The 16,034-nt window shown below is 40.5% G+C and overlaps 1 protein-coding gene across 1 annotated transcript in view; it reads right to left on the bottom strand.

The window, feature by feature from the left end:
* LOC102299138 overlaps nt 1-16,034 on the bottom strand; it is a 178,958-nt gene that overhangs the window by 130,761 nt on the left and 32,163 nt on the right. Inside the window, exons 4-9 of the mRNA XM_042220112.1 lie at nt 7,549-7,666; nt 5,729-5,852; nt 2,891-2,949; nt 2,517-2,574; nt 2,058-2,093; nt 1,440-1,632 (exon numbers count right to left, since the gene is read on the bottom strand). Of these exons, the coding sequence (XP_042076046.1) occupies nt 1,440-1,632; nt 2,058-2,093; nt 2,517-2,574; nt 2,891-2,949; nt 5,729-5,852; nt 7,549-7,666 (588 nt within the window). The remainder of the gene's footprint in view (nt 1-1,439; nt 1,633-2,057; nt 2,094-2,516; nt 2,575-2,890; nt 2,950-5,728; nt 5,853-7,548; nt 7,667-16,034) is intronic.

Below are 16,034 nucleotides of genomic sequence, written 5' to 3'. Positions count from 1 at the left end.
GCTCATGCACATTTGCATTTCCATCATAGAATTCAAACAAACATCTGTGTCAAGGGTCATTACAGGTGAGGAGAGCTGTCTACAATGTGGACGCAAAATAGCACAGTCAGGTCAGGAGGTCAGATACACAACAAAAGACATGCTAGGATTTGTGTGTGTGTGTAATTCACAGGGTTATGCACCCTCAATTTGTCCTTCATTGTGCCACTGTCAGCTTGGCTTTCTACTGTGACATGCTGAGGCATCCATGGGGAGACATTTGATGAAAACAAAATTAACTGTGGTGCTTTCATGAATGCCGCAGCAACACCATCTTCAATCATCACTGCTGTACTTGCTATAATTTCTTTCCTAGATTTTTGTCCTCTTTCCCAAATTGATATTCAAGTCAGTGGGACGCCTTTTGAGAGAGCGGTGGAGATGCATCTGAAGTTGGAGTGGTCAGAGAGAGATTTAATTGAAAGGGCTACCATTCATTTATATCAGATTTGGCTTTTGATTTTGATCTTAGGCGGTGAGGTACTCAAACATAAAAATGTTCAATCAATTAGACTTAATATACTTCAGTAAAAAAGTTTTGACAGAAGACAGTATTTTTATATATGCAGTGAGAGCATAGTTCACTCAAAAAGTGCCACTTCTGCTATCAAACTGTTGCCATTTAAAACAGGAGGGTAAAACATAAGGCCCGGGGCCCAGAATCGGCTCAGCAAAAATTCAAATCTGGCCCACTTGATGTCTTTGGAAAATGTAGAGAAGGGCATAGACTTTAGACTTTTCATTACAAAAGAAATGAAATAATAAAGAATCAAATTACAGAAAAGTTCCTATTTTTCACTTCATCTACTAGTGAAATGTTTTTATTGTGCGTCCACAGTAAAACAAATAAATAAAACAGGACAATTTCTGTCTAAAGTTCTAAAAGCTTGTTCTTTATAATTACAGGATAATCTGCACAATGAGCTATTAAGAAGTTATTCTGTAATTTTACACATTAATTTCTTATAATTTAAGACCAAAAAGTTGTGCTGATGGATTTCTTTCATTAACTAAAGCAGCACATCATTTATCATGCTAAAATAAATACATAAATGAAAAATAATTGAGATGTACTGTTAAAATCCCACATGTCAGGGATTACATGCGCACTTAAACAACTTTACCGACAGAAAAGGGACGTTTCACTGGTCCAGCCCAGTTAAGTTCTAAGCCCTGTTTTAAAAACATTAAAGGATTCTTAACTATTATTAATATGAACTAAATCACTAAAACCAAAGGCACAAGGAAGAGTAGTGGATTAGTGTGAATAATTCATTTAGAATTATTTACTAGCTTTAAACTGTATTTGGAGGCAAAGAGTGACCATGAAAACATTAACCTCTAGCAGTGCTGCAGTGATGTGCTTGCTTATGAGTATTTTTAAGTGAGCATATATTTACCTGGGCCCCCTCATTTCTAGCTCATAGCTATGCACAGAGTCAGACTCCTTTGACAGTGTTTGATGTTGAACCCTGCGCATCATGGGATACTGATGCACTGAGGAATTTGTTTGGGAAGTGTTGTGGAAGGGTGGAGGTTTGTTTCCAGTTTCACTGTCCCAGTCGTCCACTGCACTGTCATGGTCATCAAAAGCTGGGTGGAAGACAACAAAAACACAGTAACGAATAAGATCATGTCCACCCTCTGCAGAATGCTGCCTGCACTTAGAGCACAGCCAAACAATGAAAATATCTGAGTAAATGGCTCCCTCTTGGGGTAACAGGCATGTATTACAAAGTGAAGGAAGTTAAAGCCCAAAATGACGGGAAATGATGGGATATGTTTGCTAGAAAACATATCAAAGTGCCACATAACAAAACAACATGCCAACAAATGAGGGACTCGCATTTTATATTTTGACCAAAAGAATTCAAGACTTTTAAATTTCATTTACAGCAATCGTAAAGAATAAAGAGCTAACATGCAGTGGTACTTGTTTTCAGTAGGCACCATCCATACCATGCAGTCATAGACAGAAAATACAAGTGACAGAGGGGAGGAAACACCGCCATACGTACTCTGTTGGTCACTCCATCCAAAATAACTCCAACTGCCTGGTGGCATGGAGGCAAAAATTAAACTTTGTTACTGCAGAACGAAGCCAGTAAGTGTTACTGATGATGGCCGAATGAGAGTGTAACATGGTACTGAACACATCCAAAGAGAGATGGATGAGAACTATGTGAAGAAACGCGGTGAAGACGAAAATGAAGTAATGTGATGACTGAGTTAAATCACACAAAAACAACAAAACAGAAAAAAGTATTTACAGTCAGTAAGTTCATATCCGTGTACAAGTAACTACAAATTTATACTTTATTATTTTATACTTTAACTACTTATTATTATCAGGCGGTGAAATGGCTTCACACCCAAAATTCAGCAGAAAATTATTGCTCCGCTCATCTTACACAGAGTAAGATGACTTTGTCCAAATCAAAGTCATCCTCAGCAGGGAGTGAAAGTTTAATACTTACAGCACTGGGAAGGCACAGATGGCATTCTTCTCCTCTGGCCCTCATCTTGTGATGGATACTGCAAAGATTAAACAAAACATAGAAGAGAATTAGAAGCATTAAGATATCAAAGAAATGCCTTTACTGGAATATGGGCTTGTCACTGCAGTTCCTATAAACCCCCTGCTACTGTTTCCCATGTTATGTCAGTAGGTGGAAGCAGAGCAGCAAAACAAAGTGCCACGTCACTGAGAAGCCCACACAGTGTGAAACAATATGATATTAAAGCACACAGAGTTTATAGATAAAAACTCAAGCATCAATTACTCAATATCTCTAACAGCTGATTAATATATAACACAGTAACAGGAAAACAGAATATGCAGTGAAGTTACCTCATTATGTATCCGCTCCAGTTTGCTGGTCCAGTACTGAGCCTCGTCTTCGGGAATGTCTGGATAAACGTATGGGACAGAAGAAATATGGAGTGAGTTAAAATAGTGACAGGCGATTACAAGGTGGTGAAAAAGAACGTGTGGAAGAAATACAGGTGCATGGAAAAGGGGAATTTAGGATTAAATACATAACGGGAGATGACAGAATATGAGGCAAAGTGCAGAAAGAAATGAAGGACCATTTCTTTAGCTCCACCCTTCCATCATTTGCCACTCCTTCATGCTCCCTGCCCCATCCCATCCTATTCTGTCTGCAGGTTGATGAGGTTCCCTTTCAGGGGCCTAAAGGTTCTTCCCAAAGAAGAGGGAGTAGCAGAAGAAAAAAACTTAAGCATAAGAGGAAATGTGAAAGAGCAGTCGTCTCTGCTGTGATTCCCCAAGAAAAAATAACCAAATAATATTTCAGCTTATGTTTCAGCAAAACCTTGTACAAGCAGATTTATGGCCATACTATCGAGAAAATTATCTAGATCCTCATACTCATATATACTCATATTTCATGCCTGAGTTTCTAAATATTAATTTTTATCAAAATAATTTTAAATGTTAGTAACTGGGTAATTGCCTTGTAGATGATATCACACTCATTGGCTGCAAAAACATCTTTAAACTAAATTCTATTCATCTGAAATTGAATCAATCGGACTTCAATCTATGAACAAACTACAGGCGATAGCTTTAAAATATATGATGCATGAGATTCATTTCACAAAGTCTGTCAATCTGTGTCAAAACAGTAAAATCATTACAGAAAAACCTGTTAGACCACAGCTAGAATTCAAAGAAATACGTCAGTGTGGCTCTTTGGCTTAACCATTGTTCAGTGGTATAGCGGCTCAGGGGTGATGCCTTTTCTTAAGAAGAAAGCTGTTAAACGGTGATTCAGACTTTGCACAATGACTTTTCTGCAGAATACAGTTAAAATTCCAACAATTACATCTTTCTTCTCTGCACTTTCAAACTTTGCAGACCAGTTTTCACCCACAAGCTGAGTGTGCGTTACAAGAATGTTGAATTAGCCATGATCAGGACCTGGTGGCAATTTTATGTTTGTTGGATGTAAAAGAAAGTGGATTACTAGATTACTCTGAAAACGAAGAAACATTGTCAGACAGGATTTGAATTTCATCTTCCATTATTTACCGTTTACACATTCACTTGGCAAGGCGAAAAATCTGCAGAGCTACCTGGTGTGGCGACAACAGAGTAGCTGAAAGTAGCTTCATAACAATTCAATCAAGCAGTGAAAAGGTCAGAAAATCCCAGCACTGTAATTCATATATGTCTGGTCAATGTTCAAGTATCAATGCAAATTGCAGCAGTCAAGTTTCAGTCAGTGCTGCAGCAGGTTTCACATGTCTGCTTCACCTCACATCCCTGCATCTCACCCCGCGGCCTCCCCTCAGCTCAAGCTGTCTCACCGAGCAGCTGTGCGTTACGATTTAAAAACTTTGAGGCATTTGTCAATGTGTTTTCTAAATGATATGTTGTGCTAACTGATGAAAAATAGAACTAATCACTGATTAGAACCTACGTTGTTAACTGCAGGTCACATATCTTCTCCTGTTTTTGAGGATTTATCAAAAATAGAAACTCTCCATCTTTTTTTAAGTTGAGCAGACATGAACCACAGTTCCACTGTTGACAAACAGTGAAGGTGGACGGAAAATGGCAGCTCAAGAAGACACACTTCAGACAGCTTCTTGAGATTAATAGCTTGCAGAGGAAACAAACTGTTCCACAGTTACGTTGCTATTTCAGTCAGAACACTGATACTGAAAAAAAAATTATTTCCATTTGCAGTAATTTACATTCGTATTTACGGCTCTGTTTAGAGCACATATTCCTGCTGTCCAGTGTGCACACGTGGAAGTGTGGAGGCAGCAAAACCCCAGCATAGAGCAGAGCTCAGTGACAACAGATATGATGTTAATTGGGTTACATGCAGCACTGGGAGGAGGAGGTGGGTAACAATGCGGTTTGCAGATGCAGAACTACTGTGGGCATGCTAACATCAAAAGTGCCCCATATATGAAATCTACCAGCTGGATGGTCACAACAGGATCAACTGCTGATCTGCCAGCTTTGCTTGGTGACTGCACTCCAGAAATAAAAACAGCAATTAGGACAACAGGAGAGCACGCACTCCAGCCACTGCTGTGTTTTTTCCTTTTAAATACATCAATTCAAATTATCCTAAACTGCACAAAAATGTACTATCTTGAAAAATGAGAGGCAAGCAAATATTACCAAGCACAATTCTTCACCTCAACTCTTCCATGGAAGAGGAATAAAAATAGAGGACTGAGGAATATTTAGGAGTGAAATGTTACAGTGAATAAATCTTTCATAAAAACTTTATGAAGCCTAATGGTTCTTCCACAAGCTCTGATATATGAGGGATTCTACAGGAAGTCTTAGAGGATACAACATGGCACAAGTAAAACTCCAAACAGCTATATTTAGTGCAATGTTTAGAGTCTAACCACTCTGAAAGATCTCACATGTTGCTAAGCTGTGGATAGTTGTTTTGTTCAGGTTTTATTTTGAAGTTAAAATGCTTTAAATAGTTATTATCTTCAAAATTTTAATTGTTATTGCTCTCACCCAGCATAGATTTTCTTAACCACTGATTTAACTTAGAACAGACAACGACACGATGTCACATCCACAAATATGGCCGATTCAGAATCACCGGTGAGCCTAACGCATATATCTTTGGACACAAAAAGATAAGTTTTCTTTTGTGAGAAAATGTGTTTGCACAAATATACAGACCGAAGGGCAACTCAAAGCGAGTGTCCATCAGCACTTGGTGCGGAGTTGGGTTGGTGGTGCCGCAGATCTCATCCTCCCTCATTAACACCTCAGAGTCCAAAGACGTCCACTCTCCTGGTCCCTCCTAGAAGACAGAAAAGCAAATGCAAAAAGAAAGGTAGTCAGGAGAGAGCCAGGAAGACTAAAACAAAGATTAGAAAAGCCAGAATGCCAAACATCTGCTTTGTGGGAAACAGCATCAGCAGAATAATGGAGGGTGCAGGAGGGCTTATTAGGAATATCAGCCACTGAACCTGAGCAAAGATGAAAAGATGAGGAACAACACTGACAGTTCAGATGTTGAAAAAAAGAAAAAAGAAGGTAAGTGTATGCTGTGCTTCATACTTAGACGCCAAACATTGAGGCTACATTATTAATGACTACACAGGAGCTGCTGCCTCGCTTTAAAACTGCAGAAAAAGTAATGAGGTCTACAGGCGAGACCGGCCTGCCCACAGTCCGACAAAATGACTTGGCCAATGCTTCACCTGTGAGAGGGCTTTTTAAGACTAAGCTAAAAGGGAAAGATGGAGATTTAATAAGTAAGCACTGCTTGGCAGATGGTGTGTGTGTGTGTGTTTACTTTAAGGGCTGTTGCTAGCATAAGTAGCCTGAGCTGCAGATACACCACATCTAATTTAACTGTAATGGTAAAAACCAGTGTAACCATCTGTTCAGTTCAAATATAATCAGATACAAATAATAACCCTAACCCCAAAATTACTAAATTAAAACTTTATCAGTAGCTTTGTTGTGGTGTGTGATCAGTTGCATCTTGTTGGGTTCTATTATGCTTGAGGTGTGTCCCGCTGTGGCAGATTCACTGACCGATTAAACTGTTTGGACCACAGCTGACTGGAAGCTACACTTCCAGTTGGCAGTTGACTGATCAAATATTTCAAATTATGCTTAAACTGATTCATGCTTTGCAGTATTTATTTGAATAAAACCTGATCTCTACATTAACCGCAAAAGAACCAAGGCATTCACAGACGGGAGAGCATCAAGTCTGCTTTATCAGGTATAAGAAGTACTAAAAAGAGCAGCAAGTGTGTAAAAATAACAATCAAGTTCCCATTTGTATGTTGAAACAGGTCCTGGTTGTTATAGTCAGTCTTGCTGTTCACACAGGGCCATTAAAAAGCAAAGCCCACAATAATTCTGTGGAAGTGTGAGGCTATCAAATCGAGAAAATGTTTTCTTTTGTGTCAACTAAAGGGCACAAACTAATGCACGAACCACGGCCACGGCTCATTTATGTTTAATGCCGAAACCTAACAAGTGAGTCAGAGTGAAAGAGAGTAAACAAAAACAAAAAAGGTCTCAATGGGACGCAAACCAGGGTCTCCTGGTTGAAAAGCCCGACACTTAAATCCCCCGACCCAAACCTTCCAATGCAGATTTTGCATGTGTTTAAAATGGAACTGTTATCTCTCAATATTTGTGCAGACAGGGGGTCAGGGCGCTCACTCCAAAGGACGCCTTTCACTCAATGCTGAGATGCTGGGTGTAACTGACAGAACAGCGCTATTACAGCATGCTCCTCGACGGGGAAGGTTTATTTTAGAACAAACCATTAAGCATTGATTAACTTTGAAAAATGAGTAATTTTATTTGACTTATACCTTAAACTTTGCATATTGAAATTAAACTGAAACCATGAATATGTGCTCATAGTTCATGTGCAGAACTCTGCGTCTAGTGACATAACCAGGTGACGTTGTTTTAAGCCCTTCGTGCCCACATGCATGTGAGGACAAAGAGATTAAAGGGTGTGTTACCTCGTCAGACTGTCGAATGGAGCTGAGGGGTATCAGCGCCGTGCCGATCATCGTGTCCCAGATCAAACCTTTGTTCCACAGCTCCACCACCAGCCCGGACTCTAGATGACTGATCTCACTGGGAAAAAAGACAAACACATCACCTATATTACAGTCAAAGTTAAAAGCTCTGTACCAGTGTATTAGCCATACAGATTATTAACTAGAACACGTCTGTGTAGTTGTTCAGGTGGCAAACTGCTGTGAGTGACCTCTGGTCACCAGCTTCAAAACAAAGACGCACAACTGTTCTGCAGGTTTGAGAACATTTGCAAACACACTCAGGTTCATAATAGAACATTATTAATATATAACTTTGGTGGGAAATCACATCCTTCACTTTTCTCTTTGTACCGTTGTTGCACACTGATGTGACTGTCAATCACTGCCGTGTATAAACAAAGTAGGAGGGGTTGTCTCGCTCTGAATTTGTCGAGCTGTCGTATAAACTCCACGCAGTCTTTGGTGATGTCTCGTATGACTTTATTACAAATGTGAGAGCCGTGGAAATCAAAATGAGGCAGGGATGAATATAGGGCCTTATGCTGAAGAACCCAGAGCTTACAACTTGATTTATCAAATATCACAAAAAAAAACAAACACCACAATTTCACACAATTAGCTACAACAATCGTCACGATTTGTGACAAATGGACATCAATAAAAGTGATAATGAAGATTTAGAAGATGGTAGTGAGACCTGTTACGATTTATGGTTTGAAGATGGGAACAGTGAGAAAAAGGAGGCAGGGGTGGAGGGGAAAGATGTCCAGATTTTCGAATAGAATTGAACAGAATAGCCCTTTATTGTCATTTTGAATGTACAATTAAATTGTAGGTGCTCCACAACAAGTGTGCTGGAATAAAATATAAATAGCAGACAGTAGGAATAAATGGCAAACAGGATCCTGTCCACCAGGATGAATAAGAGATGAGTGCATCAGAGGGAGCGCTCAGGATGAGACGTTAGGAGACAAACTTAGGAAGCAAGGCTGAAATGGTGTGGACATGTGCAGAGGATGGACAGTGGATCTGTGAGACAAAGGGTGTTGAATCTGGAGCTGCCAGGCAGGAGGAAAAGAGGAAGCCCTCAGCGTATATTCATGGAAGTAGTGGAGGAGGAAGAGAGCAGCTGCAACAAACATCCCAATACGCTTCATCAAGGGATTAAAGACAATCCCAAGTTCAGTTACATCAAACATCTATTATACTGTAGTCAAAAGAAGACTATCATGTCCATCCATCCATTTATCCAATTCAGGGTTGCATGGACGCCGGAGCCGTCATAGGATGAGAGGCGGAGTGCACCCTGGACCAGGTGCTGCAGGGCTAATGCAGAGAAACAACCATTCACACCAAGGGCTACATTAGAATCAGCAGTCAACCTAACGCCACCACACACATCTCTTTGGATTACGGGGAAGAGGCCGGAGAGAATCCACACAAACACGGGATGAACATGGAAACTCCAAAAAAAATCCAGATGGTGGATTTGAGCCCGTGCTCTGCTACCCACCACACCACTCCACTGCCCATGCCAACGGTCATTTCCATCTGTAGCAATTCATCTGTGGCACATCTGTGTTCAGAGCATACCTGCCTTCCCTTTAATATTATATGACTTTAACAAATTGGGTGCACAGAAACTGACTGGTTAATCCATCAGCTGATGCAGGCCGACACTGAGATCAGCTAAGCTTGTCTCTGAGCTCAATTCTGTGGCCTACCTGACTTAATGCTACCCTCACTTAATGCTTACTTGTTATTTGTCTAATAACAACTTAAATAATTAGTGATTATGACACAACAGTTGTTTGGTTCAAGGCTTATCGTTATATACTCTGTGTGTGCCACTAACCTCAGCACACTGCAGTACCGCTCTCCTCCCAGCAGGTCTGTAAGTGGGCCAGTATTATCTCAAAGAAGCGAGGCTGAAGGGTGACAGCCGTCTTTTTCTGACAGATCTTTTAAAAAAGAAGACGGCAGCCAAACCGTCTCCGCTCCTCATCTGCATATTCATATTCACAGTCCCATTCATATTCATCTCGCCTCAGTTTAGCTGTCAGTCATCCAAGATGACACTTCACAGCTGGGATGATGGAGAGAAGAGGGTGTGTGGGAGATGCTATGTGAAAAGTTTGCACTTGTGTACGTGTGTGTGCTTGCACGTAGCTCCTTGCTGCCTGATGAAGGAAAGTCAAACCAAAATGGTGATGTTCCTAAATGTTAGCATGGTTAATATTAAACACTGATGTGTTTTTGGCGGTTTGCTATTCCAACTATGTAAAACAGCGCCATTAATGACGCTCTCATTGAGGAATGCAAAATGACAGCAGAGGCCAGAGACCAGGTCGATGGAAAATTCTGACTTTTATCTGTGAATTTTAAACAGCAGGAATCAATTCAGCTCCACAATATAACTGACACACAAAAACATTCTGCACATATTAAATCTTTCACATCATGGATGCTCGTAAATGTAAACATATAAACACAATGTTTGTTGACCATTTGTCATGAATGAGAAAACATTGATGACATTAAAATGTTCTTTTTTTTTCTTATTTTCACTTGTAATGTATGTGATACAAAAATAATGTTTTAATGAGTTCATTATATGCAGAAAACCAAATAAAATGATTAATACCTTGTTTGGTCCTTTAAATCAATTCAAATGTATTTACTAGGGGTGCAACGATACACAAAATTCACGGTTCGATATTTTTTCGATACAAAAAAATGTTCATGCCTTTTTAATTTGTCATTTATTAAAATTATAAATATATATTTTAACTCAAAAGTACAGTTTTTAAATTTAATGTTGCTGAAACAACAAAGTAATAAAAAATAAATCTGATGGAGAAATCCCTCATCTTTGGAAAAGAGAGTTTATTACAGAGAAATGCTCTTTCCAAAATAAAAGCTATACTATACGCTTCTTCTGGGCTATATTCTCAGCAGCATATTAAACATATCAGGTCCCCATAAGGAGAATCTGTGCTAACGGCTGTCTAAATGACTCGGGTAAAGTTTGTAGCATGCTGCTTGTTGTTTTTGTCTGCTTCCACTTGTCTTTGCACTAGGATGATGTCGGAGTAAATGTGCAGTCATATTCGTTGTGTTCCCACTAGTGCTGTCAGCGTTAATCTCGTTAACGCCAAACACGGCAAATCTCCGTTAACGAGTACCGCGGATCGCCCCGTGCGTGGGGCTGGACGGCGTCAACACGTTAACGAGCTAACTGCGCTAACCACTAGTTCCCACCATAATTGAGCATTGCGTGGCACATCCGACATACTGTTTTACTTTTGTCCATGACGCGCTTACCTTCAGGGTCATACTTCACATGAAAACCAAATAGTTCCAAACGCAGATCTGAATGAGGGTGGGGGAGGTTCAATTCTGTCTCGCTAGCTTGCCCTGCGCTCAGTGAATCTGCGTTCGACTACTCCGCCTAGGCTGCACTGTCGAGCGCAGATCCACTGAGCGCTCAACACAGACAGCATCGTCAGAAGGAAAGTTGATAAAATAAATTAAAAATTTTGTATTGTTCGATACATATGCGTACCGAACTGTATCGAACGGTTCAATATCGATACGAGTATCGTTGCACCCCTATTATTTACATAGCAGCAAATTACAACAGCAGTAAGGTGAAGACCCTACAATAATAAAGAGAAAGCCCCAACAAATGGAGCAAGCACTTGGTGACAGCTGGAAGGAAAAACTCCCTTTTAACAGGAAGAAACCTCTGGCAGAACCAAAGACATGCTGCTGAAGATGGCCACAGATGTGACGTGTATAAACACAGTGAGTGGAAAAAGGTGAGTGAAGAAGAAACAGTGCATCATGGGAATCCCCCAGGAGACTAGACCTATTGCAGCGTAACTAAGGAAGGATCCAGGGTCACATGATCCAGCCCTAACTCTAGCTGTGTCCCAAAACGTAGGCTTCATCCTCCTGAGGCGGCATTTGTAGACCGATTACGTCACAGCGATGCGACGAAGGCTGTCCCAATTCATAGACTCCTCCGAATCCGGCCGACAAATGCGTCCTTCTTTTCCCCAGATTTGAAGGATGGGTCGGGTGTATCCTTTGTGGCCATCCATATCCCAGAATTCATAGCACGGCCCAGCCAGTTCCAGTTTCCCCACAATGGCAGCCACTATTAAGTTTCAGCTGGGTTTTCACACAGCTGAATAACCGTCAAACAGAAAACTGATTGAACAGAAGTGTGAGACGGTCGAGAATTTACGGCAGTGTCCTGTTATATTTTAAATAGCAAGGAGCAGACGGCTGAGTTAACTACACCAAGACAGCAGTGATGCACATCTGAAGGTTAGACCGTCCCATTTCACAGCCTCGCACTTGCGGCCTTCTCAGTCTTCGAAGGACCCAGCCCACGTAGACCACGAAGGCCGGGTTCTCCGAAGGATGCGGCCTAGGTTTTGAGACACATCTTATGTGCTTTAGCAAAAAGGAAAGTCTAATCTTGAAAGTAGAGAGGGTGTCTGTCTCCCAAATTCAAACTGGGAGCTGCTTCCACAGAACTTCTGCTCTTTTGACTTTCCCAGTCTCCCTTGTTTGTAGCCAAAGTGCAAAAACACCATTTGGACATTTTCTGGGTTTTTCAGCCACGCTATTGAAGCGATCTGTTCTTGGCAGATTGTGTAATTTTCGAAGGTCCAAAAAGATGAAGGTGAACTCGACTAATGGCAAGTAATGCATTGCATAACGAGAGAGTCAGCTCTGGATCAACGGGCTTAAAGAAAGGGGGAAAAAAATAAAAACAAAAAACAAAAGTACCTCATGATCTGCTCATTTTAATCTGAGGGATTATTTATTTGATACCATAAAATCCAAATTTTAGAAATAAGTCTGACGTTGCCCTTCTGTGAAGCCTGTCTCCAAACTATGTGACTCATAGCTCAGATGTGTGTTTGTGTGCGTGTACATGTGCCTTAGGTTTACATCTGGCTCTGGCATATGCCCTCCATCAAAGCCCATCCATTATTGAGGGAATGGTTTGTGGTAAAAGGGAATGAAACGTTGTATTTTTAACACTCAGATGGGAGTGCGTACATGTGCAGGGATGTCTTTGAGTGCAGTTTCTGACAGAAGAGACAGAAACTGAAAAAACAGAAAGGCCAGAGAGGATGTGTAAGTATGTATTTTTACTGAGCATAATGCTTGATGGAAATTATGTCCTGTGAGGGAGAGACCGGAGCACCGGAGAATAACGGATAAAGTCAGTGGTGAAGCAGCTTTTTATGTGTTCCTGTGAGAAAAGCTTTACACAAGCTGCTCCTCCAGCTAAGAATCAGTGCTCCTGCTCAAATTTACAAAACATTTTCCCTTTATTTGACATCACCTGCACAAATCAAAACACTTTTTAATGCACTCTAAGAAAACTGCTCAAATATCCAACTACTGCTTTCTTTAAAGCCAGACGTGGGTGGAAAATACTCTTTCTAATAAACAACACCACTGAGACAAACGTTAGATGAGTGCAAAAGAGCGAAGGAAAAGGTTACGATCAGAAAGATGTTGATCAGTCCTGATATTATAACTTGATAAAATCGGTGGCCAAAGACTAATAAGGGTTGATGTGAAAAGACGGAAAGGTTGCCCTTTTTTGATAGTTAAACACTTAATTGACAGAGAACTTGAAGGAAAGGCCACACAGTCTGACCCACGTGGGCAAGGAATCGAAACAAATCTATTTTATGTGCGCGTTGTCTTACACTAAGGGGGTTTCAGATTGAAGAGAAAAATGTGAAAGCTGCTGTTTTCAGGAGGAAATGATGGTATAAAGCATAAGCTCCATGTGGCATCCTGTTACACATCCCTTCAAACCCCTGTAACTTTAAAAGTAAACTTTTACTGAAGCCGCCTTCACAGCAGACCTCTGAACTGTGCCAATCACGAGATCTAGATTTAAGTGAGTGGGCAAGTCAGACTAAATGAAACAGACGGATTCAGCAAAGAGCCAAAGCAAGCAGAGACATACTGAAAAAGGAAATGGAGACAACGAAGCTAAACCACTCCCACTTACCTGTGATAAAAGAAAAGAAAGACAACAGCAAACCGAGCCGGAGAGTTGAAATCCTCACATGCATGAGGAGAGGCCAACAGGCTAAGTCTCATGAGTCTGTTTAGAGGCATCAACATTCAACTGCTTATCGTCTCATATACCAGCCCACCAAGCAGCCATCACACATATTTAACAGATCAGACACGACACAAAGAACGAAGGAGGCTAAGATCGCACAAGACAGTTAGTGATAGCCGAAGGAAAAATATTAGACTTTGCAATAAGATGTTAGATAGATGCTTTCAGCAGAAGAAAACAAACTCATTTTACAAACAACAAGAAAATTTTTTTAATAATAATGCAAATGTGACCTCTCAAATACCCAACTGAGCATCTGTTCGTACATAGCCTGATGAGTACGAGTCATTTGGTAAGTATGCATACTTTTTACATATCATAGATTGCTTGTGTGTGTTGAGATTGAGAGGCAGTGCTGGAGGTTCATGAATCACCTTTAAACTGCTGCTTTATTGTGATCGCCCTCTATTTCTCTCTCACACGCACACCCGCCTCATTTTTCCTCTCATCTCCAAGAAAATGTGTATTTTCTAAGCCAAACTTCATTACAGCTCACCCTGGTCCTGATGGAGCAACATCCTGATCATTTTGCCATCACCGTATCTACAGCAGAGCTAAAAAATAAAGAAAAATCTTCCTGGAGGAAATAAATGGCTTAAATTAGAATCTCTAAAATTTAGAAAATTGCTGCAGCAGTGATGTGTAAAATTGGTTCCTCTGGAGTTTTCAACAGCAGCTTTTTATGGGAACATGTAGTCCTGTGTAGAAGGAGGCCCGTTTGTGTGACTGGTGCTCATCAGGGGTTTGCCCTAAATCTCTGAAAGGCTTAGGTCGTGTCTGTGGACAGAGATGTTTTAATACTTTCAAACTGTACTGTCGAGGCCGTCATCTGTGACGGCCAGTTTTCTCCCCAGAGGAATATCCTGCAGGTCAGACTGGGCTGAGCAAACCTCATCCTGCTGACTGTCCTGAAAGATTCACTCCAGAACAGAGCAAAACCACACACAAGCAAGCCAAACACAAAGGTTACAAATAAGCATAACAATTTCTAAATGCATAATTTTTGAGTCTGTTTTCTTTTTAGGACAAATTTCAGAAGTTAATGTAAACATTCAGTATCTACAGAGAATAAATGTGCAGATTTAATCTATTTAATGTCAAAGAATGCAATAGTGGCCTTTTGCAACTAAGCTGAATCTCAAAGTAGTTGCACTGGTACTCAGTGACATGCTGTATCCTGCTCACCAACACACTGCTGGACAGACTGACCATGGAGAGAAGTCAGGATTAGGTACACTAAGTAATTAACTGATCTTAGCATTCGACTGATAGCTCAAGCATATAAGGCACAGACTACACAGCAGAACTGGTATGAGACGGTTTTCAGCATCAGACCTTAAGGTGGGATCCTTGTGGTTACTCCAAAGTCAAAGCATGTCTCCAGAGGTGACCGTGCCATGGCCACGAGGACACCTCAGCTTTGAAACAACCTCTGCTGAGCAAATCCAGCTGGCAGTGACCTTTAAAGCAACATGTTTTTCTATACATTTGTATTTCCTTCCTGGTGCTATTACTGCTTTCATTCAAAGACTGCTATAATACAGTAGTTTAATATTTGTGTTTGTATTGTTGAGTCCATCTGTGTTGTTGCTGTTGTTGTTTAACTCTTTCCTAACTTCACTTTTTGATTTTTTTCATCTTCAAGTATGTCGCAGGCTGCAGTCTGTCTGTGTGAATGTGTGCATGCAAGAGTGTTGTTGGGTTACTCTGTGGCTATAATGAAACAGATTCTTACAGGATAATTTTGTTGATGAATTCCACAATTTCATAGGACATGTACAATGACAATAAAGGGCTATTCTATTCTATTCTATCCTGATACAGGTCCTTGCCAGATGTTTTTACAGTATCTCCACCTGTGACGTTACCCGAGGTTTAACTGAGAAAGCTCCAGTCTTTTCAGAAGTATAGGCTCTTTAGAAAATACACTCATTCAGGCCTTTACTACTACCACTAAGATTCAGCTAAACCTCACCATTAGTCCTCACTCACCATTATGTATAATGGTATTATCCTGTGCACATATATAATTATAAAGTTGGGCTTTAAAAGTGAAGCCAAGTGCCTCAAACCTGCATTCTTTCTGATGGCCAGCAGGGGGCAACTTGTTTGGCTCCAAGAATAAGTCAAATTTAATGAAAGTCTTTGAGAAAACTGCCCCGTATTTATAGTCTGGATCATATTTAGCACATGATGATGTTCATTTTGGAAATTATGGTTCCATTAAGAGTAAAGGAGACAATAAAGCAGGGCATAATTTAGGGTGAGTGTTGGA

Source organism: Haplochromis burtoni, unplaced genomic scaffold (assembly GCF_018398535.1).
Source record: "Haplochromis burtoni strain Fernald_Lab_line unplaced genomic scaffold, NCSU_Asbu1 Contig_43, whole genome shotgun sequence".
Taxonomy (NCBI): domain Eukaryota; kingdom Metazoa; phylum Chordata; class Actinopteri; order Cichliformes; family Cichlidae; genus Haplochromis; species Haplochromis burtoni.
This window is presented reverse-complemented; position numbering and strand designations above follow the sequence as displayed.